The 25,126-nt window shown below is 34.8% G+C and overlaps 1 protein-coding gene across 1 annotated transcript; it reads left to right on the forward strand.

The window, feature by feature from the left end:
• Positions 1–14,269: 14,269 nt before the first annotated feature.
• Positions 14,270–15,234, forward strand: LOC107508338 (olfactory receptor 149). Its single transcript, XM_016140111.2, has one exon. It carries the CDS (start codon positions 14,299–14,301, stop codon positions 15,232–15,234), a length of 936 nt encoding a protein of 311 aa, XP_015995597.1. The 5' UTR covers positions 14,270–14,298.
• Positions 15,235–25,126: the final 9,892 nt, after the last annotated feature.

A 25,126-nucleotide genomic window follows, 5' to 3' on the forward strand; every position in this document is an offset into this window, starting at 1 on the left:
GCTTTCTCATCCTTTTTTTTTTTCTCCCCCCAAATCTTTGGGGATAATCATCCTGTACAGCTGACTTCCCTCCAAAAGGCAGATGGTTCCTGGGATCTGAATGAAGGTTCGGCCATGGTCCTAGGTGTGAGTTTGGAAGAGATACTGACTGTACAGCCTACCTATTAAAATCTTGAAATATGGCTAATGCAAATGAGGGACTAAATTTTTAATTAAATTGAGGTGTGCTATAATTGTGAAATTCATATTGATTTCAAAGACTTTAATATACGAAGAATGTAAAATATCAATAATTTTTATATTGATTTCATGTTAAAATGATACTTTGAATATATTAGGTTAAATAAAATATATTAGGTTAGTATAATAATTAAACTTCTTTATTTTTACATTTTTACATGTGGCTTGTAGGACATTTATAATTATATGTGTATATAGCACTATATTTCTATTAAAATACTGTTCCAGAACAAATGACAATTAATAAACAATTTATTAACTTAATAAATATAATTAATTATAAAAAATTAGAAATTATAAAGATCATGAAATTCTAACTTTATTTTACTGAGAATAAGATATGTCAGACTAACATTTTTTTCTTTAACATGGTAACTAGGCCAATAAATCAAGGGAATCGAGAGCTCTAGCATGTCTGAATTTTAGTAAGGAATTTGAATTTTTCTTAAAGATGAGTATATGGACAGAGTACAAACTAGCTGAAAACTCACAGCACTGAATAATGAATTTATTCAAACTCAGAACAGATTTCTGGACTCACCAGACTCTGAATTCTCTGGAGGTCTATCTCTTCAATGAATATTTAAACAAAGATGTAGATCAGTGCTTTCTTATTGTATATAATAAAACTGGGAGATAAAATATTAAATAAAATCAGGATCCCAAGAAAACTTGAGCAATGACTTGAAATTTCTATGAAAATAATTAGGAATAAAAATACTGTTTTTCATGCTAAATTATCAACTATGCAAGTAGAGAATAGAAGCGGACTTAAGTGCTGTTGCACATGAAAATCAGAAATTTTAGATGACCACGGACTTAATATGAATCAGCATATTTGAAACAATTAATGGAAGGCAATAGGATGGTCAGAAAAGCTATATGTATTATATATTTTTGAGCTGGGATCATAGAGTTTCAAAAGTATATTTTCCACCAGATGTGACCATTTAAGGAGATATATTTCAGAAATCACTGTGATGTTTGTTTCTAGACTAGGAGAACAAACATGGAGATTCTTACTGTTTTGACATAAGTAGTCCTCTTAAGGAAGAATTAAAGCCACTGAGAATTTTGATCTGAAACAAGACTATTCAGAGAACATGATTTTTTCCTTCAAATTTTGAAGCTTATGATATGAAAGAGGAATTTCTCTTGACCTGCTGTCTCTAAAAACTGGAGTTGGGAGCTGTGGGTGAAAACTCAGGGAGCCCATTTACTGTTCTATGGCTGAGACTTTCTGTTGAGCAATAAGAGCAATATGATTTGAATCAGAATATTTGGCTTCTAGTTCCAGCTTTATCATTTACTAGAAGGCTAACTTTGGGAAAATCATTTCAGTTTTGTATAAATCAATTTTCTCTCTTAAAAATCATTATTGATGTTTTCTTTTTTTTTTTTTAGGTGAGGTTGTTTAGGTATGAGTTTAAATAAAAGAAAAACAAAGATACTATAAGGTTCGGCAGCTTAACAGACAGAGTCTGACTCATGATTAACAGGCGTCCTTTATTGAAAGACAAGTGGTCCCAGGCGAGGTTCTCTAGTCCCCAGGAAAGAGGCCAGAGAAGTAGACTCTGGGTGGCATCAGGGCAGGGTTTTAAGGCTCGCGTCCAGGAAAGGGAAGATTCAAAAAAGGCAAAAGCATAGCGTGGGGCTCTTTCACTGGCGCAGCGGTTTGGTGCCAGGAGTGTAGCCCTGGCACCCGCGGATTGGTCCATGGGCCTCAGGTGGCTAACAGGCGGGAGCTAGGGGTGGGGACCTGCCCCTGGGGCCTTTTCCCGGAGCGCGGGCCTTACAGATACTTTATTATAAACTATAAAGCATCTGTACATGTGTTTTTTTAATCACAGCTAGGTAATCCTTGTTGGGGATGTTTTAGGAGTTTCAAGCACAGTCCTAGTAGTTACACTGGATTTAAAATTTAAGACCTTTCTACCCTAAGACTCAATGAATTGTTTCCCTGAGGTTTAAGGCCTGGTATTATGCCTTGCAAGTCAAAAATGAGATAAAGAGACTAGCTCTACTCTGCACTTTGTTGTGTCAGTCTTAATAGATTTATTCATCGAACCTGCATTGGTTTTATTATCTCTTATAATAAAGAGATAAAGAGACTTTCCCTCCCAACTTTTCTGATGCCTCCACTCTTCATACTGTGTCCTGTCCCCATATCTTCTGTTGTAGGATGATTTCCTGTCTTATATAAAGCAAATAAAGAGCACTGGGCAGAAAACTGTTAGAATCCTGACCATACACTTAAATAGTTAAGTGATAATAAATAAAATGATTTAACCCCTTAAGAACTTAGTATTCCCCTCTGTAAAACTAAGTGATTAAATTAGAACTCTGTTTTCACTTTCGCCTTGAATACTCAAGAATTCTGAGCAGGACCTCAATGTCTGTTCAATAAGTTAGAAGATGGCCTAAATCTGAGTTCCATTAAACTTACAAGTGAACTGGCATTAAGAAGTAAACTGGCATTTTTCTGAGTTGTATAGTGGAGACTGATCTCCCAGAACTTTCTTTCATGTCTGTTTGTGGCTGAGTGTGACCTGTGGTGGGCCTACGTATCATCTGGAAGCTTGTTACAAATGCAGGCTTTTAGGCAACTACAAAATCTGCTGTATCAAAGTCTTCCTTTTAACAAAGGTCTCCAGGTAATTCATGTGTACATTAAAGTTTAAAAAGTTAGGGCTTAGCTTTTTTTATGAAAGAGGCTTGTATTCAAGTCTACCATATAGATGTAATGACAGAAACAGCTTCCTAAGAACCATGAAATGTGTAGAACTACCCTCTGACCAGAAAAAGATGGCACTTTATATTTATTATGCAGAGCAGCATGTATTATTCACTTATGTTCACTTCCCCTTTTCTCATCCTTCAACTTCCAGACTGGGCAAGGGCTTAGGGACTTTTAAAGCAAAAAACAAAACAAACAACAACAGCAACAACAAAAACAGTCTGTCTTCTTTATAATGCAGAATCAACTACAGTTCTTTTCAATTACAGTTGACATTCAATATCCCTTTATATTAGTTTCAGATGTACAGGGTAGTGGTTAGACATTTATATAATTTATGACGTGATTCCCCTCGATAAGCCTTATAGCCACCTAGCACCATACCATATGGTTTCACTTATGTGGAATTTAAAGAATAAAATAAACAAACAAAATAGAAACAGACTCCTAGGTACAGAGATCAACTACAGTTTTAAAGTAGTATGATTTTATCTTTCCATTTGGACTCTCATGCTATGAATGTACTTCCTCAAACCTAAATGAATGTAAATTCCTCAAACCTAAACAAGTGCCATAATCAAGCATGTTTATTAAAGCCCATTTTCAGGGCTGGTGCTTTATGTTTTGAGAAAATATAAAGCACCCTCTACTTTCAGAAACTGATGGTCTGGGCAAGGAGCCCAGGAGAGAAGCTGTTCTCATGTCCCATTGGTTGTCCTCACCCTGCAGTTGTTTCCTGGCTCCTGCAGAGCTGGCCACAAAAAGAATGGAATATAGCATTGCTTCAAGATTCTCCCATTCAGACTGAGTCCAGTGCCTTCAAGTTCAGGGTACCATGTTATACATAGACTCATGAATGAAACCCATTCCCTGTTGTCCCCAATTCCAACATAATCATACCGTGTAACAATTAACATTTGCTGTTTCTCTCCCAACTACTACCTTTTGGTTCCTTAAAAACAGTCCATTTGCTTGAAGAATCAGATTATCCAGAAGAAAACTAAGAAAAACATAATGCAATGAGCTAACATCATGTATTATGTTTCTTCTTTCACTTCTATCAGTGCATACACATTTTCTGTTTGTTTGTTTGTTTGTTTCAGGTGTATAGATTAGCGTTCAATAGGGACTGCTTTTAACTTACAGATTACTTTGGATAGTATGGACATTTAAATACTTCCTATTCATGAGAGGTGAATATATATTTAAGATTATTATATCTTCTTGGAGAATTGACCCTTTTATTATTATGTAATACTCCCTTTACCATGCTGATTTTCTTTATTCTGAAATCTACTTTGTCTAAAATGAATACAGCTTTGTTCTATTTTGTGTTAGCATGATATATATTTCTCCACCCCTTTACTTTTAACCTTATAAAGTAATTATTAGTATATAGAATTGATATGTATCATGTTTAACTATTTTTTATTTGCTGCATTTTAAAAAATTATGTTACCTCCTCTGTTTTATTTAAGCATTACATGTGATTTAATTTTATCTATGTTAATATATCTGTTATATGTATTAATTTTTCAGTTGTTGCCCTAGAGTTTATAATGTAAACTTAAAAATAATCCTGTCTATCTTCAAATAACAATGTACAACATTATGTGTAATGCAGAACACTTATAGTAGGCTTTTTCTAATTCTTCCTTGCCAACTATTGTGGCATTGCTGCCATTCATTTCTCTTATCCATGTATTATGATTACCCACTGCTTTGTCATTATTATTACTCTAAAGAGTTATCTTTTAGATTAATTAAGAAAAAGTAAATATTTATTTCATGTTTATATTAACTATTGCATAAAATAATTTTAAATTTACAGATTCATTATAAGTATCTATTAATAAATAGATACTACATTCAAGAGAGTTTCCAGGGATTCGAATCCCTGATATTTCTGTTGTTCCCATCTCTCTCCCTAAAAAAAGGGCAGAATATACGTTTTATTCTTATATTTATTACTTTAACTCCACCACTAGGTGGATCACACCTCTTCCAAAGACATCATTAAATTGTCAGGAAGACAAGACAAGATATTCCCATTAAAAAAAAAGGGGGGGGGGGAGAAAGAAAGTAGCAGCTTAAGAAATTTATCCCACAGTAAGCAACCATTATTAGACGCTTTCATTTTTGTCTCACAGTCCAATTCTTCCCCGCCGAGTTTTTCCAATTAAGAATGAAACTTTTCCTTGGTCATTCACCTGAGACTCCAAAACTGTCGACAAACTACCAAGTAACTATCACTGAACTAAGAATGCCTAAGATTAGTTTTGCTACTTATAATCAGAAAGTTTTGCTAAATAATTATCTGAGAAACTAGATGTTGCTGAAATATCACATGAAAGGCTCGTAGGTGTAAAAGAAAACCAAAAAAAGAAACAGTTGCAGGTGATCTAAGGTTAGAATTGGAGATCATTCTACTATAAATTCTTGGATTAGAGAAAAAGGAGTTTAATGAGGTGAGCTGTTTGTCTTCTCTGATTAAAAAAAGGATGATCCAACTATAAGGCAAATCCCAGAGAAACATGGCAGAGTGAGCTGTCCTTACATCTCTCCCTTGAAACAGTAAGTTGAATATCTAAAACTCAATAAAAAACACCCAACCTGTGCACAAGCAAGTCTGAGCAAGGGATCTGCACATAAGAGCAACCACAGAAATAGAAAAAAACAAACAAATAAACAAAAACAAAATAAACAAAACAATAACTAGATCATCAGAATGAGTTTTTTAGCAAGGCTATTGAAAGCCTTAAAAGAAAACAAATAGAACTTCTGGAGATGAAGAAAACACTGAAAAAGATGAAAAATGAAATAGTAAGCTTGGGAAATTGTCAGGAGCCATTATGAGACACTGAAGAAGTCATGCAGCTGATAGCCATAAAGCAGCTGCCAAGACTGCTTAAACAATGGTTTAAGGAAGCAGGGTGTTGAGTTAAATGTTACTGACCCTGGAGGGGAGGTTTGCCTCCTAAAGAAATTCTTTCAAGATAGTGGAATGTTTTATAGCCCAGAAAAGAAGGATGTTTGTACCCTGAGGGAAGGATATTTAGGAACTTATGTAAATGTCAGCATTCCTAAGGTACTACTCTGTGCTTTGCTATTGTATTCGAAAAGATATATAAAGGCTATGCTAAATAAACTCGAGGCTATAAGCCCTCCCGAAAGATCTTTTCTGTCTTCTCTTTTTTTCTTAGGCTTCACCCCCCTCATTTAGGTGCTGTTCTAACTCAGCCGGCTGGCTCCGGCAGGAAATAGTCAACCAACTACAGGAAAAGATCGGTGATATCAAAGACAGAAATCTAGAAATAAAGTAGAAGTAAGAAAAGAGTACTGAAGAATGAAAAATAATAAGAAATACAAGAACTAGCTGATACTATCAGAAATGGAAACATTCCCAAAGGCAAGTAAAAGGAACAGAGATTAGAAAGCATCTTCAGACAAATAGTTAATGAGAATTTCCCAAATCTAAGGAATGAGTTGGAGCTTGGAATTCAAGAATTCAATAGAACACCCAATTATCTCAACCCAAAAAAGCCTTCACCAAGACACATCGTGTTAAAGATACCAAAAATCAATGACAAAGACAGAATTACCATGGCAGCCAGGGAAAAGAAGACAGTAACCTATAAAGGAAAATCCATTCAATTATTGTCAGACCTCTCAGCACGAAGAAAGGATGGCTGTATATATATATATATATAAATATCCTTTTTCGTATTCAAAATGGTACCTACAGGCCAAAAATTTAGAACCCAAATATATAACATGAAACAAGAAGGACCAGAGGGAAAACCCACAAAAGCCAACTAAAAGAAAACAGACACACAAGGACGAGGAAGCAATATAAACACTGAGCTACCAGAAAGCAAAAGATAAAATGACTATAAGAAGACCTCATATTTCAATAATCACCCTAAATGTAAATGGACTGAACTCACCAATAAAAAGGCACAAAGTTTCAGAATGGATCAAAAAACAAAACTCAACCATATGCTGCCTCCAGGAGATACATCTCAGTTCCAAAGACAAATATAGACTCAAAGTGAAAGGGTGGAAAATGATATTTCAAGCAAATGGCATTCAGAGAAAAGCGGGAGTAGTGGTACTGATGAAATAGGTTTCAAATAAAAAAGGTAAAGAAAGATATTGAGGGACACTTCATAATGATAAAGAGAATCATACACCAAGAAGACATAACTCTTATTAATATCTATGCTCCTAAAGAGGGATCCCTGACATGTGAATCATTTACTAACAGAACTGAAGGGAGAAACAGACCAAAACACTACCGTAGTAGAGGACCTAAATATCCCACTGTGGGATGTGGACAGATCATCCAAACAGAAATATCAATAAGAAAATAACATCCTTAAACGACATATTAGACCAACTGGGCGTAATTGATATTTACAGAGCCTTCTATCCCAAAACAGCTGCTTATACATTCTTCTCTAGTCCACATGGAACATTCTCAAGAATTGACCACATATTGGGATACAGCGATAGCCTCAACAAATATAAGAGAGTTGAAATGATACCAACCATATTATCTGATCATAATGCTTTGAAGCTGGAGATCAAGTGTAAAAAGAAAGAAGGAAATAAAAATACATGGAGATTAAACAACATGCTCATAAAGAAAAGCTAGGTCAGAGAAAAAATAAAAAGATTAAGAGATACATAAGAACGAATGATAACGATAGCACAACATATCAAAACTTTTGAGACATGGCAAAAGCGGTCATAAGAGGAAAGTTCATATCATTACAGGTCTACCTCCAAAAACAAGAACAAGCCCAAATAAACAACCTAATGCTTCATCTTAAAAAGCTAGAAAAGGAAGAAAAAATGAAGCCTAAAGTCAGCAGAAGGAAAGAAATGATCAAAATTAGAGCAGAAATAAATGAAATTGAAAACAAATAACAAAAAAAATAAAAAATAAAAAAATGTAACATTGGAGGTCCTAGTGAGTGTAAGCAGGCAAGAGAAAGCTATAAATGGCTTCTAAATAGGAAATGAAGAAGTCAAACTGTCACTATTTGCAGATGACATAATTCTCTATATAGAAAACCCTAAAGACTCTATAAGAACACTACTAAAAAGAATAAGCAAATAGAGTAAAATGTCTGGATACAAAAACAATGTTCGAAAATCCATAGCGTTCCTATACTCTAATAATGGAATATTATGGAAAAGAAGTAGAAAAAATAATTCTTTTTGCAATTGCAACAAAAAGAATAAAATACCTAGGAATAACTCTAATGAAATGTGAAGGACCTATATAATGAAAAATATAAGACCCTATTAAAAGAAATTGAAGCAGATACAAAGAAATGGAAAATTATTCCGTGTTTTTGGATTGGAAGAATCAACATAGTTAAAGTGATCTTATTGCTTAAAGCAATATACAGATTTAATGCTATTCCCATCGAAAACCCATCGGCATATTTTAAAGAAATAGAACAAAAAATCATCAGATTTGTGTGGAATCACAAAAGACCCCGGATCACCAAAGATATCCTGAGAAAAAAAGAACGGGGCTGGAGGCATCACTCTGCCTTACTTCAAATTATACTGCAAAGAGACAATAATCAAAATAGCATGGTATTGGCAGAAAAACAGACACACAGACAAGTGTAATCAAATCGAGAGTCTAGAGGTAAACCCATGTTTATATGGGCAAATTTTCAACAAAAAAGCCAAAAACATACAGTGGAGAAAGGAAAGCCTCTTCAATAAGTGGTGCTGGGAAAACTGGAAAGCCACCTGCAAGAGAATGAAACTAGACTGCTGCCTATCACCACACACCAAAATTAACTCATAATGGATTAAGGACCTGAATATAAGACCTGAAACAATAAAATGCATAGGCATAGAAGAAAACATAGGAACTAAATTCAGGGACCTTGAGCTTAAAGAGGATTTTATGAATTTGACCTCAAAAGCAAGGGAAGTAAAAGCAAAAATAAATGAAAGGGACGACATCAAACTAAAAAGCTTCTGCTCAGCCAAAGAAACCATCAACAAGGTAAAGAGACAACCATTGAGATGGGAAAATATATTTGCAAGCAATACCTCTGATAAGGGCCTAATATACAAAATATACAAAGAACTCATACAACTCATAACAACAAAAAACCAAATGATCCAATCAGAAAATGGGCAGACAACCTGAACAGGAACTTCTCCCTAGAGGACATTCAAATGGCATTTTAGTAGCTATTAGGGAAACGCAAATCAAAACCACAATGAGATACCATCTCACACCTGTTAGAATGACTATAATCAACAGGACAAGTAATAACAACTGTTGGAGAGGATGCAGAGAAATAGGAACCCTCATACACTGCTGGTGGGACTAAAAATTGGCACAGCCACTGTGGAAAACAATATGGGTATTCCTCAAAAAACTAAGAATTGACCTACCATATGATCCAGCAATCCCTCTACTGGGCATTTACCCCAAAGACTTGATAACACATATCTGGAAAGATATTTGCATGTCGTGTTCATAGTAACATTGTTCACTGTGGCCATGACATGAAAGCAACTGGTGTCCTACAATAGGTGATTGGATAAAAAAGCGGTGGTACATATATACAATGGAATATTACTCAGCCATAAGAAGAAATGAAATACTGCCATTTGCGACAACATTGATGGACTTCGAGATAATCATGCTAAGCAAAATAAATCAGAAAAAATTGAAAACCACATGGAATCACTTACATGTGGGATATAAACCTAAAAGCAACAAATGAACAGGACAAACAAACAGAAACTCATGGACACAGACGATAGACTAGTGATTACCAAAGTGTAGTGGGGGAGGGGGAGGTAGATGGGGTAAAATGGGTAAATATGTGGTGACAGAAATCTAACCATGGTGGTGAACACGCAATGCAATGTGTGTGTGTGTGTGTGTGTGTGTGTGTATGCCTTACTGTTGTATACCTAAAACTTACTGGATTTCCTTAACCAAGGTCACTGTAATTAATTAAACAAGTATAAGGCAAATTTCTCTACAAGCATACTATAGCAAAACAGCTCTGAACTTCCTGGAACTCATTTTCTATGAAACAGGACTGAGCTGAACAAGTCTCTGTCTCTGTCTCTGTCTCTCTCATTATAGTTTAAGGCCATAATCTTGTCAGGGAATACAAAATAAATAAATACAGTAGTGACCTAAAGGCATATATAACACACCATAAAATCTCTGAAACGAAACTATTAGTAATTTTCCTCTCATTCGGAGTAGCTGTTTTCTGTATGAAATCATTTTTGGGAAGCAACGATGAAGTAGTAGCAAGAGAGCTAAGTTTGAGAACACCTGGGCTCTTCTACTGTTTAGGAAAGTCACAATTGCTCTGAATTCCAATTTTCTTACTTGCAAAACAGGGTTAATAAGAACTACCTTACATAGTTCTTGAATTAATTATACTAATGTAAAAAGTACATTGGACAACTTGAGCAACCACAAATGTAAGGTAATCTTAGTTATGAAAGAGTATTTAAAAATCAAAATTAGTTATAATCTTATTTGTCTTTGCGACTCAAAGGGAGGAGTCATGTTATTTCAGATTTGAGATACAGCTCTACCTTTAACCAACTCTATACAGTTGTTTAAATTCATTAAGACTAAATACTCTACTAAAAATGAGGAAGATAATACTACCTACCTCATAGATTTCTAGAGTGAATCAAAAGAGACAACACACATAGAGCACTCAGCACAGTTCTAGTATATAGCAAATGTACAGTAATGTTAGCTATTATTAAAATTGTGGTCTATTCATTAAGACATCTCAGCAGGCCACTCCCATCTTGTGGGACCCTGTCTGAATAGCATCTTAACTCCCTTTGTGGCATGTGTTTCTCCTCTTTTTAAAATGTATTTACAAAAATGAGATTATAATCATTACTTCCGTAATCATTGTAGTCATATTCATGATTTCTTTTGCGTAGTATTTAGTTGAATTATCACCATTAAAGTTTCACTTTTATTGTGTTAAGTCAGTGTCAATGAAAAGTTTTACACTGCAAATAAAATCAAATCATTTCAGAATTAGTAAGAACTTTAAATCAAGTTATTCATTCAAATTGAGAATAGCCTCAGTATCATACCTTAAAAATAATTTTCTTTTTATCTTGTTGGACATTTCCAATGACAAGGAGGTAACCACCTCACGAGGTTGCTTATTCATTGATGTACATTTAGATGTATATCTAATAATTAAGCAGTTTCTATCTACATTGAAAATAAATCTGTCTACTACATCTGCCCACGATATCTGAGTCACCACATGGAACAGCGCTTATCAAATATCTCTACCAGCCTTGCAAAAACTGAAGACCATATTATATCTCTGCTTAAAGAGTGCAAAACCTAAATCTCTAAAATTCATGAAATAGTACTTAAAAGCATTGACTTTGAAATTAAAGAGTCTCGGCTCAGTCACTTTTTAGTTGTGTAATCTTCAAGTTATTTAATCTGTTTTTCGGTTTCTTTGTCAAATAATGCTACCTACTTTATAAAGTTTCTTTCAGAGGTTAAATAATTGTTGTAATAATTAATTTAAAGATTACACTGAATTATTAACTGAATATTAGCTATTTAGCCAATATATTTTTCTTTTGAGATGGATTACAGACCCTCTGTTCTATGAATTTGCCTTGTATGTGACTAATTCTCTTTAAGAATAATGATTTGAAAGGGACGTAATAATAGTCGACACATGATGAATAATTATTAACTGATTAAATTACTGTTTGAGTACTGATGTTTATTAGAGATAACTACATAGTCATATGGATATATAGATGTTTTCAAAAGCAATGAGAAATCTATCACAAACAAAGGCTTGAGAGATGTAAAAAAAGAAAGAGTAGTGTTGTAGGTGATTGAAGTTAGAATCAGAGCTCATTCTACCATGCAAATAGTCTTGGAGGACCATAGATATTTCCCACTTGACAGCATCCCTTCCTGATGATCTCATTACTATTGTTTCATGGCTGCATGATAAATTAGGTTGACAAACTAATTGCTCCCTCAGAGCCAACAGTGAGTCCAAAGTAGGGCTTAAGGGGGTCCGAAAAACCTTCCAGGGAAGCAATCCAGGGAAAGTGAGTATGTACAGGTCTTGATTATACAAACCCTATGAGACTCAATTCTTTATAAATAAGAGAACTAAAGCTCCTTTGGCTAGAGCACTCTGTGCTCTACTGAGAAAAAGTACTAGCTTTGTAAATTTGGTCTTACAAAAACACTTTGGAAAAACTAGCTGTATTCTCAGGTGGACTGTGAGTGTTTAAACTGCTGCTCTGTCTCACTGTTAGCCTCTGTTCCTCATACACTAACGAGTGCACACACAGGAAACTTCCCAGTTCTTGCAGACATTTTCCCCCCTGAAATGGATTTAAAAAATCAAACGGAATTATATAATCATTCATTACCATGATGTCTGATCATAGGCAAGGACCAAAGACCTCTGAGAACCTTTGCTGACCAGGAAGAGATGATCCAGAGCTCAGAAATTTGCATGGCTCAGAGACACTATTCAGGTGTGGCTAGAGTTAGTAACAAGCAGCAGGATGTCTGCAGCATTTCTCCCCCAGAATATCACTGTTTCTTTACTTTTGCTCAGTTCTAGGGTGGCACGTGAGTTACTCATTTTGGCTTGGTCATTCTCTTTAAATAAGTTTTTAATTGGCACTTGTATAGTTTATGATCGGAATCTCCATAACAAATGTGGCTCTATAACTTAAAAGCTCCTATATTGGAGTCAATGTTAAGGTATAGTGTCAAAGGTGTGGGATCAACCTGTTGTTTGATTTCTAAAACTAAATTAGATACTCACGAGTGTGCTTGCTCTGAAGTCAAGACTGAAAATGACCAGGAAGAAGCAAGACAAGAACACTTTTCCTACTTTAGTATAAGATGATGATGTGAACCCATCCAGAAGGGTGTCATTGCCTAGCAGTGATACAGGCTGTCTTAAAAAGCAGAGGCAAACAGAGAGCAGTTTCCTAATGACTGAGAGCATGGGCAATGGCATGAAACAGGTTTTAGTCTTAGCTCTGTCACATACTAGCTCTGTAAATCTGGGCAACTTGCTTAATTTTATAAGCTTTGGTTTCCTGCTCTATAGATGAAAATCACAGTGATAGTTTCTTCCTATAGGGTTATTTTTTAAAAAACGAATTATATTTTTAAAGCGTTAAGCCCAGTCCTTAGAAGATAGTAAAGATTCATTAAATGGCATGTGTATATTCATGAACCTACTTTTATTATTATTAATTATTATTACGTGAGAGTTATGAAAGGTCTTCGCCTTTCTGCTCTTTGGGTCACCATAGTAACATAAATTTCTTTCTTCACCATAGTAAATTTGATGCTTTCCTTGCTGCTAATATTTCTCTTGCTTAACATTTCAGAGTTGCCTCAAGTCCACTTAGAAAATGTTAAAAGGACCAGAATAACCAGAGCATCATCTCCTGATGGAGTTGGGGATATCAGACCTCCCAAATCTGTAAAAAATGTAATCTGAAGAGAATATAATCTAAGTCTATTCAATAATATTGTTTAATACAACATATTTCAAACAATACCAGCATTAAAGGAAGGCCCTTCAAGAAATAAGTTTAAGATATATAAAAGAAAGGAACACTTTTTATTAAGATATATGTTTTTTGCTCGATATTTTTAGACATTTCATAAACTTTACGATGATACCAGGGTATTTTTGTTTTGATGTTGTTGTAATAATTATAATTTTCATTTTGTAGATAATGGGGCTATATCTATGAAAAACGTGGCATAAATTATTTTAACTAATATAGCGAATAAATGGCAAAACCAGGATTTAACTTGTGTTCTGATTTCTAATGCAATTTCTTTTTCTGATATTTTTCAGAGGGCAGTAAATAGTAGAATTCTATTACTCAAAGATATTGTGAGAGTTCAAAATATAAATATGACTAAAGAAAGTAAATCCATAAATTAAACAACTGTAAAATGTCTCTTAACATGAGAATGTTTTGACTATATTTTTAAACTTCTGATCTTGTCATAGAGGACAGCCACCTGCCTCCACAAAACATTCTTTCCAAGAGTTGAATAGACTGTGGCTCAGAAATAAGCATTTCTTATTACCTAATATTTTTGTATAGATTGTGCCACTCATAAGAAAGCTGGTTGTTGCTTGTTAAAAACACAGCCAAAGCACTCATCAGCAAAAAGCTTGATAATTTGATATTGGTGTTCAGACTTTCGTGTCTTGGGTCTCTTTTCAAGGTCCGACTTTCTTACAGCTATGAGAAATGTCTCAGTGGTGACCGAGTTTATCCTCCTGGGTATCCCACACACAGAGGATCTGGAAACCATGCTCTTTGTCCTGTTTTTGTCCTTCTACATCTTCACTCTTATGGGAAACCTGCTCATCCTACTGGCAATTGTCTCCTCCACTCGACTCCATACTCCCATGTACTTCTTCCTGTGTAAACTGTCTGTGTGTGACATATTTTTTCCCTCTGTGAGTTCCCCCAAGATGCTCTTCTACCTCTCAGGGAATAGTCGAGCCATCTCCTATGCAGGCTGTGCATCCCAGCTCTTCTTCTACCATTTCCTGGGCTGTACTGAGTGTTTCCTGTACACAGTCATGGCCTACGACCGCTTTGTTGCCATATGTTACCCTCTGCGCTACACAATAATTATGAGCCACAGAGTGTGTGCCATTCTAGCTCTGGGAACCTCACTTTTTGGCTGTATCCAGGCCACCTTTCTAACCATTCTCACCTTCCAATTGCCCTACTGTGGCCCCAATGAAGTGGACTATTTCTTTTGTGATATCCCAGTGATGCTGAAGCTGGCTTGTGCAGATACCTCTGCCCTGGAGACGGTGGGGTTCGTCAGTGTGGGCCTCATGCCTCTCAGCTGCTTCCTTCTCATCCTCACCTCCTACAGTCGCATTGTCTACTCCATCCTGCAGATTCGCTCTGCGGAGGGTCGACGTCGTGCCTTCTCCACCTGCAGTGCCCACCTCACTGCTATTCTACTTTTCTACATGCCAGTGGTCCTCATCTACCTAAGGCCCACCCCAAGTCCCTGGCTGGATGCCACTGTTCAGGTCCTGAATAACCTGGTCACCCCCATGCTAAACCCCTTGATCTACAGCCTCAGGAATAAGGAAGTAAAATCATCCCTGAGGAAAATGTTACATCATCTGGGCTTCCTTTCTGAAGAGTTGTAGAGAGAGAAGAGCAACTAACACTTCAACTGCACTTCATAGCTTGAAAAATATTTTGATATGGTTTTCACAAATATTTTTGAATTTGAGAGTACAGGTATTACTATGATGGTCTTCATTTTATATTGTGAGGGCTAAGATTTGAAAAGTTAAAGTGACTTGTTGAAGAATACTTGGAAGTGATGACAGAATGAAGAATCTGGAGCTGGTTTTTTGACTCTGGAAACTGTGCTTTCTTTAAAGATTTCATACTGCTGATGAGGTATTTGCCCAGGAGGCAGAACGACCTGGACCTTCTGCTTCACAATCTATTTTCTTCATTCTCTTACATCTTCTTCTCATCTTTCCCCTCTCACCATGACACTTGGCCAAATTGGTTGTCTCCTCAAATACCTGATTTGGATAACCCCTAATTTTATTGGTATAGATGCTGTTGAAAAAAAAAAAAACGGGAAAGTTGCATCCCCATGGCTTTAAGTACTACCCTTAAAGAATATAAAGAAATTGTGTAAAGAGAAGGGCTTCTGTCTGGGACCTAAGGTAGGTCTTTTATGAGTGAAGCAGAGGTATTGGTGCACTGAATCTCCTAAAAACCCTTTCTGTTGGGCTTTGACTTGGATGCAGGCCCTGACTGTAGACATGTGCCATGTAAATGAGAATGTGGAAAAGGCAGATGGGGAAATCCATGCAAGGGTGATTGTGCTCTGATACTATATTAGAAAATCTAGACTTGGCTTTATACTGCTCTGTACAACCAGGGGACAATTTTGGGACTAAGCTGCCATCGTTTTGTGTCTTTGGATTCTCCATTTTACTGAAAGGGTTTCACATTCCTTCATTTATTTTTCTTTCTAATTTTTCTTTTTTCTTTGTTTTGGCTGAAATGTGCTGAGAATGAAAAAAATGTGCTATTTTAATACAATGATCTATTGTTTTCATGACTGAATTCATTGAGAATCTTATCACACTTGGGGCATATAGTTGCTATGAAGTTTATTCTAACAGTAAAGTAGAGAGGGAAGGACACTGGGAAGAGGATGATGGAAAAGGAGGGGACAGAGGCATAAACCATTTTTTTTCTCCTGTCTATATTTCTCAGAATCAGAGCAGCCAAGGAACCTGCCAGACCAATTCAGCTCTGCTGTGTCTTTGCTTCCAGCCACTGTGGTGAGCCAGCACATGCTGCTGCAGTGGAAACAAACTCTTGTCTAGTCACTTTATTTAAGTGCCCCCAAACACTCTCAGTACAGATTCCCTTGTTCTCATTAAACAAGAGCTTAAAGAAGAAGGTGAAAATATATCACAAATTATTTCGAAGTTGGTATATTCCTTCTCAAGCCTCTGTGAGTGCATTTGAAGACCTCTCCTCATTCCTCAATTTCTTGGTTGTAGGCACATGGTCAAAATAGAACAGTTTATAAGAATAAAAGATGTGATCTAATTTCCTTTTATTTTAACTCATACAAATGTTATTTGATGAATAATTTTGTGTTAGAGGTAGGGAATACAAAGATAAAGAAGACATAGTTCTACTGGAATGAGTCATAATCTACTGGAGTAAATAAATAGAGAAGGAACTAATTAGAACAACCCATTATAAATAAAGATATGAAATATAAAAGAAAATATGAAAGACATTTTTTTCCAGGGTATGGAGGGACCTCACAGAGGAGCTCTTGAAGGTTGAATGTTTTTGTTTGTCTGTCTCCCTTCTTTCCTACCCCATTAATGAATTGCTGAGAAATGTTTTATAAGGAGAAAAAAGATACTTCTCAATCTTTTGTTTTTTGTGGGATGGTAAGGATGAGACATTATTTCTTGAGTGGGTATCTCAACTATTTGTCATCAATGAATGTATGTCCGGGTAGGAAAAATAAAATTCATTTGACTTGTTTTTAGGGTTCTTCTTGTAGCTCAGTGATTTGTTCCTGAATTGTAGCTATACCTTACACAAAATGTCTCTATCTCAATCTTCTTAAGCAAATTGATCTTTCTTCTTGTCCCAAGGTTCATGAGAGATGTAGGTACTCTCCTGTATCTAGGTAGCGCCTGAGTGAGATTTATTTCACCTAAGCAAGAGCCCAAAAGGTCAGACCCACGCTGAGGTGTGGAAGCCCAAGTTGGGGTTGATGGTGGAATGAAACTTGATTTTGTCCTAGAATTGGATAATGTAAGAAGAATTTGGAAGAAAAAAAAGTCAATGGGAGAAATCCCAAACCACATATATCATCTATCTAGCAGAATATTTCATCCACAGGGGTATACCGTAGGTAGAGATTCAAGTCCCCAACACAGGGAAGCCAGAGAGCAAGAATAGTGAAGCAGAGGTTCAAAGTATGTTTTGAGCAGAGTGGACTATAGTAGCAGCATTTCCTGAGATGCTGGATTTAAGCACGGTTTAGGCATGGCATCCTACATCTGACCCCAGGTGGATTCTAGTTTTCTTAAAGGCGTCTCTGTTCACTCCAACACTTTGTGCAACATATCTTTGTAGCTTTAATTACTCTTTCTTTTTGTCTCTCCCTAAATTTTCACATAACCAATTCCTGTTCTGAATTCCACCTACGCATTTTGTTTTGCCTACAGCTCCCAGAGAGAGAAACTATAGTGTGGGCATAGTTTGGGGACTGAAAGTGGAACTGAGATGATGGCTGCTCACATGGTGTTGGGTGATTGTGGACAGAAGTTTTAAAAAGAGTGTTCACAGTAGATGGCTATTCTATTTATATCTACCGTCCCTGGCACCCTGTATCCTCTAGTAGGCATTCTATATTCTCTCTACAAAGCATCTCCCTCATGAATTTTGTGCTTATTATTCCCTTCATCTTATTTAAGTTTTCCCTCATATGATTCTGTCCTTAAACACCTTATTGCCAGTTTTTGAAATTTATACTAATTTAATTCTACTGAAATTTGCTGTTTTTTACTTAAATGTTACTTTTTTGGCATTTATGTCATTGCATGTGTTTGAAATTAATTCATTACTGCCCAAGTATAGTGTATCATTGAGTAAATAGATAAACATTTATTTTCTGCTGTTGTTTTTATTGGTGAATAAATGTGAATTTCCAGAATGTACGAATTTTATTTTTAAAAAACAGACACAGTATTTTGGTGACTTCTTTGTACCTATCAACATGTACAGATATGACACAAAAATATCATCACCAACTTTCTCTCAAGACTTCCTTTTACCAGAGAAAAGAGAAAAGAGAAAGTTTTATTTAGTTTAAATTTTCACAATAGCAGACCCTAAGACAAGGGTTTGAGTATAAGCAGTTTATTTAGAAGATGTGCCTGGAAAACATGATAAGGGAGCAGAAAAGTGAGGCAAGAAAGGACAGTCTGTTAAGCAAGTGTGAGTGGCTGTGGACAGAGGTCATAAGAAATACTGGTCATAATTCAATTACATCTTAAACTAGCATCTTTACAAAACACACATTACATAATACCACTTTGTTTCTATAGGATCGTCAATAATGTGTTGCTCACAGATTAAATTAAAATAATATAGTATCTGTAGAAATAATAATCATACCTATCAATTTTTTAGTCTCTTCAAAGCCATATATTTATATATTCACCCAAGAACACACACACACATCTATTTCACATACACTTTACTATCTTGCTAAACTGTCCTGAGCACTCCCAAAATGTTCCTCTTTGGGTTTTGTACTCTTTATTGTTCTTTTAATAAATACACATTTATTGAGTATTTATTATGTTAAGCACTGGAGTTACAAATATCTAAGTCATATTCTTAAGAAGCTTATAACTAAAAAACATGGGAGTTAAATGTGATTAAAATGAAATGTAATAAATATTTAATGGAAATATATAAACTAGACTAGTAAAATGGAAATAGAAATGATTAATTCTGTAAAGATGTTGAGAAGTTTTCAAAAAACATTTAAAATATATTCATTCACAATTTTGTGCCTTTATAAGTTTTATTCTCTCTTCTTGGAATACCCTTTGCTGAATCCCATGCTGGGAATCTTTCAAAACCCAGGCTGAATCATTATTTTCTTTGTAAAATTTCTTTTTTTTATCTAAGACACAATTAAGTTCTTATTTCTCTGTTTCCATATTATATCATGACATAAAGTATCAACTCATCCTGTGAAAAGAAGATTGACAAAGTAATTTACAAGAGTAACAGTTAACTAGGTGCAAAGAGGTAAAGAGAGACAGATGGGTATTTAAAGCTTAAAACTGTTCAACCCTTAATTGGCTGAATATAAAAATGAAAGCGTGACTTCGGGATGACATTTGGTTGATGGCCTCAGTCTGTACATTCTTGGAAGTTATTAAGCATCTGCTAGGAACAGACTCATGCCCTACTTTGAAAATAGTAATTAATTATGGTAAGAGAAATAATAGAATCAGACAGATATGGTTTAGATTTGATCTTAACATGTATGCACTTTATGATTTTTTAATAAGATACTTACCTAACTTAAATTGCTATATCTTAATTGGCAAAATGAAAATATTTAAACCAACTTTATTGAGTTGTAAAGATTGATTTAAATGGTTCTTTAAAGCACTTAGCACTGTATTATGAATATAATAGAGATTTGGTAAATATGACACCTTCCCCTCTTCCTTGTTTCTTAAGAAATATATTTCTTTAAGTTAAAAAAAAAAAAGCAACAGAAAAGCAGTGTTTAGTTTACAAGATTTTCCTATGGAAGTAATTCTTCAGGAATACTAGTAGCAGAGAGCAGTGTTTAGGACCGGTATTTAAGAGTGCTGGGCTTTGTAGCGGGCAGATGTGGATTTAGGTTTCCACTCAGCCATTTGGCATTCATGTGGTTTTAGGTGAGTTTCTGAGAATACTTTCTTCAAGCACATTTTGAAAAGGATGCAAACACATAACTCATAGGGTCAGTGTGCAGATTATATTATCCATGCGAAGGACTTAGTGCAGGGCTTAGTGCATAATAAGAACGTATTAGCCACTATTCTGTAAAATAAAACATTTTTTAAAATTTAATATAAAATGCTTGTTTTATACATTAATTTATACTTGTGCAATATTTTAAATTCAGGCAAAATTGGATGAAGTTCTGTTTCCTGTTATAGTTCTCACTGTTACTTTCCCTTCATTTGAAGTCATTAAAACACTAAAACCTTGAATATATAATCCTACAAAACTGATAGGTAAGAGGATTAATATTGAAATTACACAGTTTATCTCAACTCAACATTTATTTGGGCTTTAGCTATAACTAACAAATTATAGACAGATACAAGCAAAGGCTTAGAAAGGAAAAAACAAAAGAGGACAAAAAAGATTTGCACAAAAAGTAAACAATATAAAAAATTTGAAGGAAATATCAGAAATGAAGATGATACTGCTACTGCTAACTACTATCAGAATTGAGAATTTATTGAAGCAATTTAAAAGAAACAAACAAAAAAAACAAAGTTATCAGTTATATCATAATGCATGACTTACATAAAAAAAACAAACTAATACTCTTATTAAATTATAACTTTAGATGAAAAAAGAGAAATTAAGCTACTGTCAGAAAATTCTGGAAATACCAAGAAAATGTAAAGTTTTATTGTGATTAGTTAAGATTTATAGAGAATTTTCCATGTGCATTTTCCACTGTGCTAGGCCCTTTGCATTGTTACCTCATTTTATTCTCATAATAACCCTATGAGGTAAGTGCTTATAATATTATTATTATTTTACAGTTTAGAAAAATTAGATTGCAGACTTGAGTGATTTGTTCAAAATAACATAGGCAGTGTATGCTCGAGTTAGCATTCAGCCCTAAGTTTGTCTTACTTTTCTGTTATGGGCTGAATTGTGTCCCCAAAATTCATATGTTGAACCCTAATCCCTAGGACCTCAGATTGTGACTATTTAAGGTGGGGTCTTTACAGTGGTTATTAAATTAAAATGAGGTTGTTAGGATGGGCTCTAATCCAATGTGCCTGATCTCACTATAAGAAGAGGAAATCTGGACATGCAAAGAGACAGCAGGGGTGCACATAAAGAGGAATGATCATGTGAAGGGGCAGCAAGAGGGTGGCCATCTGCAAGCCACGGAGAGGCTGGAGCAGATCCTTCCCTTGTCCCGCCAGTGAAAACCAACTCTGCTGACACCTCGATCTTAAACTTTTAGCCTGCAGATCTGTGAGAAAATAAATGTCTGTTGTTTCGGCCTCCCAGTTGATGGTATTTCATAATAACAGCCCTATCAAATGAATATATATGTAAGCCTAGCTCTGCTTTAATGCCTCTCATGTACAAATGTGTCTTTGGTGCTACTGATAATAGCATGTACTTTCTATGTGTATTCCTATTAAAACAGTTGTCAGAAAATCAAAACCGGTCCTTTTTTCTTAAAGTAAGTAATGGAAAACTCTAGATGAGAAACATATTTATAGAACTTTTCTTACTACTTACATAAAGATATAAAATTTCTCCAAGGGAATTGTTGAGAAGAGAACTTTTTAGTTAATTAATCTCAAAGGTACTCATTCCTATGAGACACTTAACATGCTATTATGACTTTGGCTTTTTGTTTTTGCTCTATAATTTTTGGCCCCCAATTGTGGGTTGGGAAATGGGGCAAAATGGATCAGTAAGACTGGAAATTGGCTTAGGAAGTGTGTGTTAAAGTGTTTATGGTCTTGAGTTCTCTCTGCAATTATTATTCCAAGGAAAAACTAATTGTAAATGTAACATACATGTATGTGTGCATGCATACACGCATAAAACTAACATTCTGCCTCCTTTACACACACATGGTTGTTAACAATTTTATTCACATCAATTTTTTCTAGCATTTTCAAAATGAGATTCATTCTTCCTAAGTCTGCATTAGAGAGGGAGAAATAGCCTATAACATTATTCTTCATGAGAGTCAGTGATAAAATACCACTTACCAATTATGATGTAATTAAATAGCCTCAGGAGAACAGTGAAAACATGGAGTTTTTAATGTCAAGCCTTCAAATGGCTTCATATTCTGTGTGTGGAATCTTCTCAAAGAAGCATCAGTGGAATTTGTTTCCTTGCTTCAGTGCTCAGAGCTGGTTTTGCCTGGCAGAATTAAAATAGGACAGTAGACAGAGTAGCAGGACCAGGGTAAACAATTTGAGACTCAGTGAATTTCAAGAGGGGATGTGGAAAGCTTAATTTATCAACCATGACAGTCCTCATGGCTTAAATTAACCAAATTCTTGTTGATTCTTTCCATTAGGGCATGCTGTGAAGATTTATCACATCTCATGTTACCCATCTCCAATTTTGAAATCCAAAATTTAGAAGTATTTAATTCTTAGTTATTTTGAGGACACAAAGTAATATTGAATCCTTAAATACACACAAAGAAACACACACACTATAATCAGTGGGATTAACAATAATTTTGATAAAGTATCAACAGAAAGAAATCTGTTGCTTTTAACTAAATATCATAAAAATCTTTTATTGTCACCAATAAATAAACCATATCTATCAAAATACATTGAGATACATTCTTATGTCCTTTTATACTAAAAGGATAGAGATGAATGGGACCTTAAATACCATATAAAGCAATTTTTATACACGATGAAGCAAGAGAACTCAAAGAGGCCAAATGACATACATAAAATAATATAGAAAAAATAAGAACAAAGGAGGTACTCTGTTATCGATTATTACTTCACTTAAAAGATTGGTATTTAATTCAGGATTTAAATCTTCTATAGCTCTTGTCTGCTTTAGAATAATATTTTGTAATTATCTTTGTATTTGTCTTATCTACCTCATAGATACCAAATACCCTGAGGATAGGTACTGTATGCCCCATATATCTTCTACCACTAATCTCTTCATTTCCCTGCAGAGATTTAACACGGGGGCCTGAGCATAGCTGGAAGTCTATTACTACTTGTACTATTGAGTTGAATATCTTCTTATAAATGAAAACCTTACGTGACACAACCCCACAGTTCTCTAACAATTTTATTATTTATAGAACTAAATCTGCTCACTTGGAAGCCAATGGTGAGAAGAACTAAAAGAACAGATTTAGACTAAGTCCCACAACGAAAGCTATTCTAAGTGCATCATAATTATACCTTTTGTTATATCATGATTTTTAAACAGAAACTTTGACTAGAAAGAACCTCGGATATTCCTAGTATAAACACCTCTTTAAAATTGAAGCAAGAGACCTATGTAGCTAAATGAGTGCATGAAAATGAGTGTACTAAATTGGGAGTTCTAGTCTATGTAGGTTTCCTCCTATTTTAATTAACTGATGTATAACTTCAGCAGATGTTTATTGAGGATCTACTAAGTCACTTAGCTAGGTGATATAGAGAATAAAAAATGAATCAGATAGATGTCTCTGTGCAATTAACTATGAAAAAAATTATGTATTACCTGTCACAAAGAAAATATAGTTAAAATAAGTGGATTTAATGAGAAGGTGAAGTTGATCTGAGGATATTGGGGTGAGTCTGAAGGAGGATACAAAATGTGAAGTCTGATTGGTTTATAGGATTTGAAAATTTGGGAATGAAGTTGGTGTTAGAGGAAAAATCTAAGAGACACTAAGGTATAGAAATGGGAGGAAAATAAGAAAAATGTCAGTAGAGCTTTTTTTTTTAGTTAGTACTCAGTAATATAGAATATTTACTATAATATATATTTATAACATTTGTGGTTCTAAATTAATAATATACATTAGCATCATACATAGTATTACATATACATAATATATGTAATATATGTATGTATAAATATGTAAACATAGTATATGCAATTATATTTATACATTACACATTATATTATACATTATATGTTATACTATTAATATAATATAGTATTTTTATAGTATTTACATTTTTATAGTATGGTATTGTATATTATATTTATATTCATTTAGCATAAACAATGCTAAAATCATTGGCTCTCTTGCCGGAATCTAAGAAAAAAGAAACAGCAGGCTTAAAATTAATCATTAGGTTCTGTGCTCTCCTTTCTCTTCATTAGGTTTCCATGGACTCCTTCTAGAGAGGACTCCCTGCGTCGGCAACGGAACAAAATTTTGCTGTGCCCTTGAAATGAAGTATAAGGTTTAAGGTCAGTAAAAATGTTGCAAGTAAAATAACATCCTGGTCAAATAATTTACAGTTCATTAAACATAATTAGGCTTGTTATCTTCCACTTGCAATACTACTCCTAGCCATTATACTCTCAGGCCCTCGATTCACACCTAGATATGTGTCTGATGTAATTGGCATCACTGTGTAGCTCTTGGGGAGTCACAATTTAAGGTGATTTCAACTATACTAAGAGGATATTATGGTGGGTGAACTATTGTTTATAAGCTACAAACTCAGATGCACAAAATGTAACTTCCTTTATATTTCCATAACTAAGCTTTACCTTGAACTGCCATTTCTGTCAAATGGTAGGAAAAAATATTCTAGTTATATTCAAGTCAATGACATTCAAGTCACATTTGCTATATTCAAGTTACAAAGATGTCACATTCAAGTTACAAACTAAGTCAATTTTGAACTTTACGTCCTCATCCTTCTTTTCTCTAGATTCAATTCTAAACTCTGAAATTTACATAGCGCTACAACATTGGTGAGAAGGAATGTCTATTTCTCCGCTTTGATACACCTTCCCTTGGTCTCCTCAGTGTCCCGTGATGCCATTGGTCATCTATCTCTGTCTCCACCTCTGCTACGATTAACCCATTCCTGCTATAGTCTCTCTGGTGACATACTATTCTGCCTGAGAAAATCTCATCACAAACTGGAGACCACTTTGGACTGATGGCTTTCCTTAAAATTTTAATTGTTATAGTTTCTCTAAAATTCAATCATTTAGTAAAAATAATATATTGATAGGTTTAAAAGGTCA

The sequence above is a fragment of the Rousettus aegyptiacus genome, unplaced genomic scaffold (assembly GCF_014176215.1).
Source record: "Rousettus aegyptiacus isolate mRouAeg1 unplaced genomic scaffold, mRouAeg1.p scaffold_m13_p_5, whole genome shotgun sequence".
Classification (NCBI taxonomy): Eukaryota; Metazoa; Chordata; class Mammalia; order Chiroptera; family Pteropodidae; genus Rousettus; species Rousettus aegyptiacus.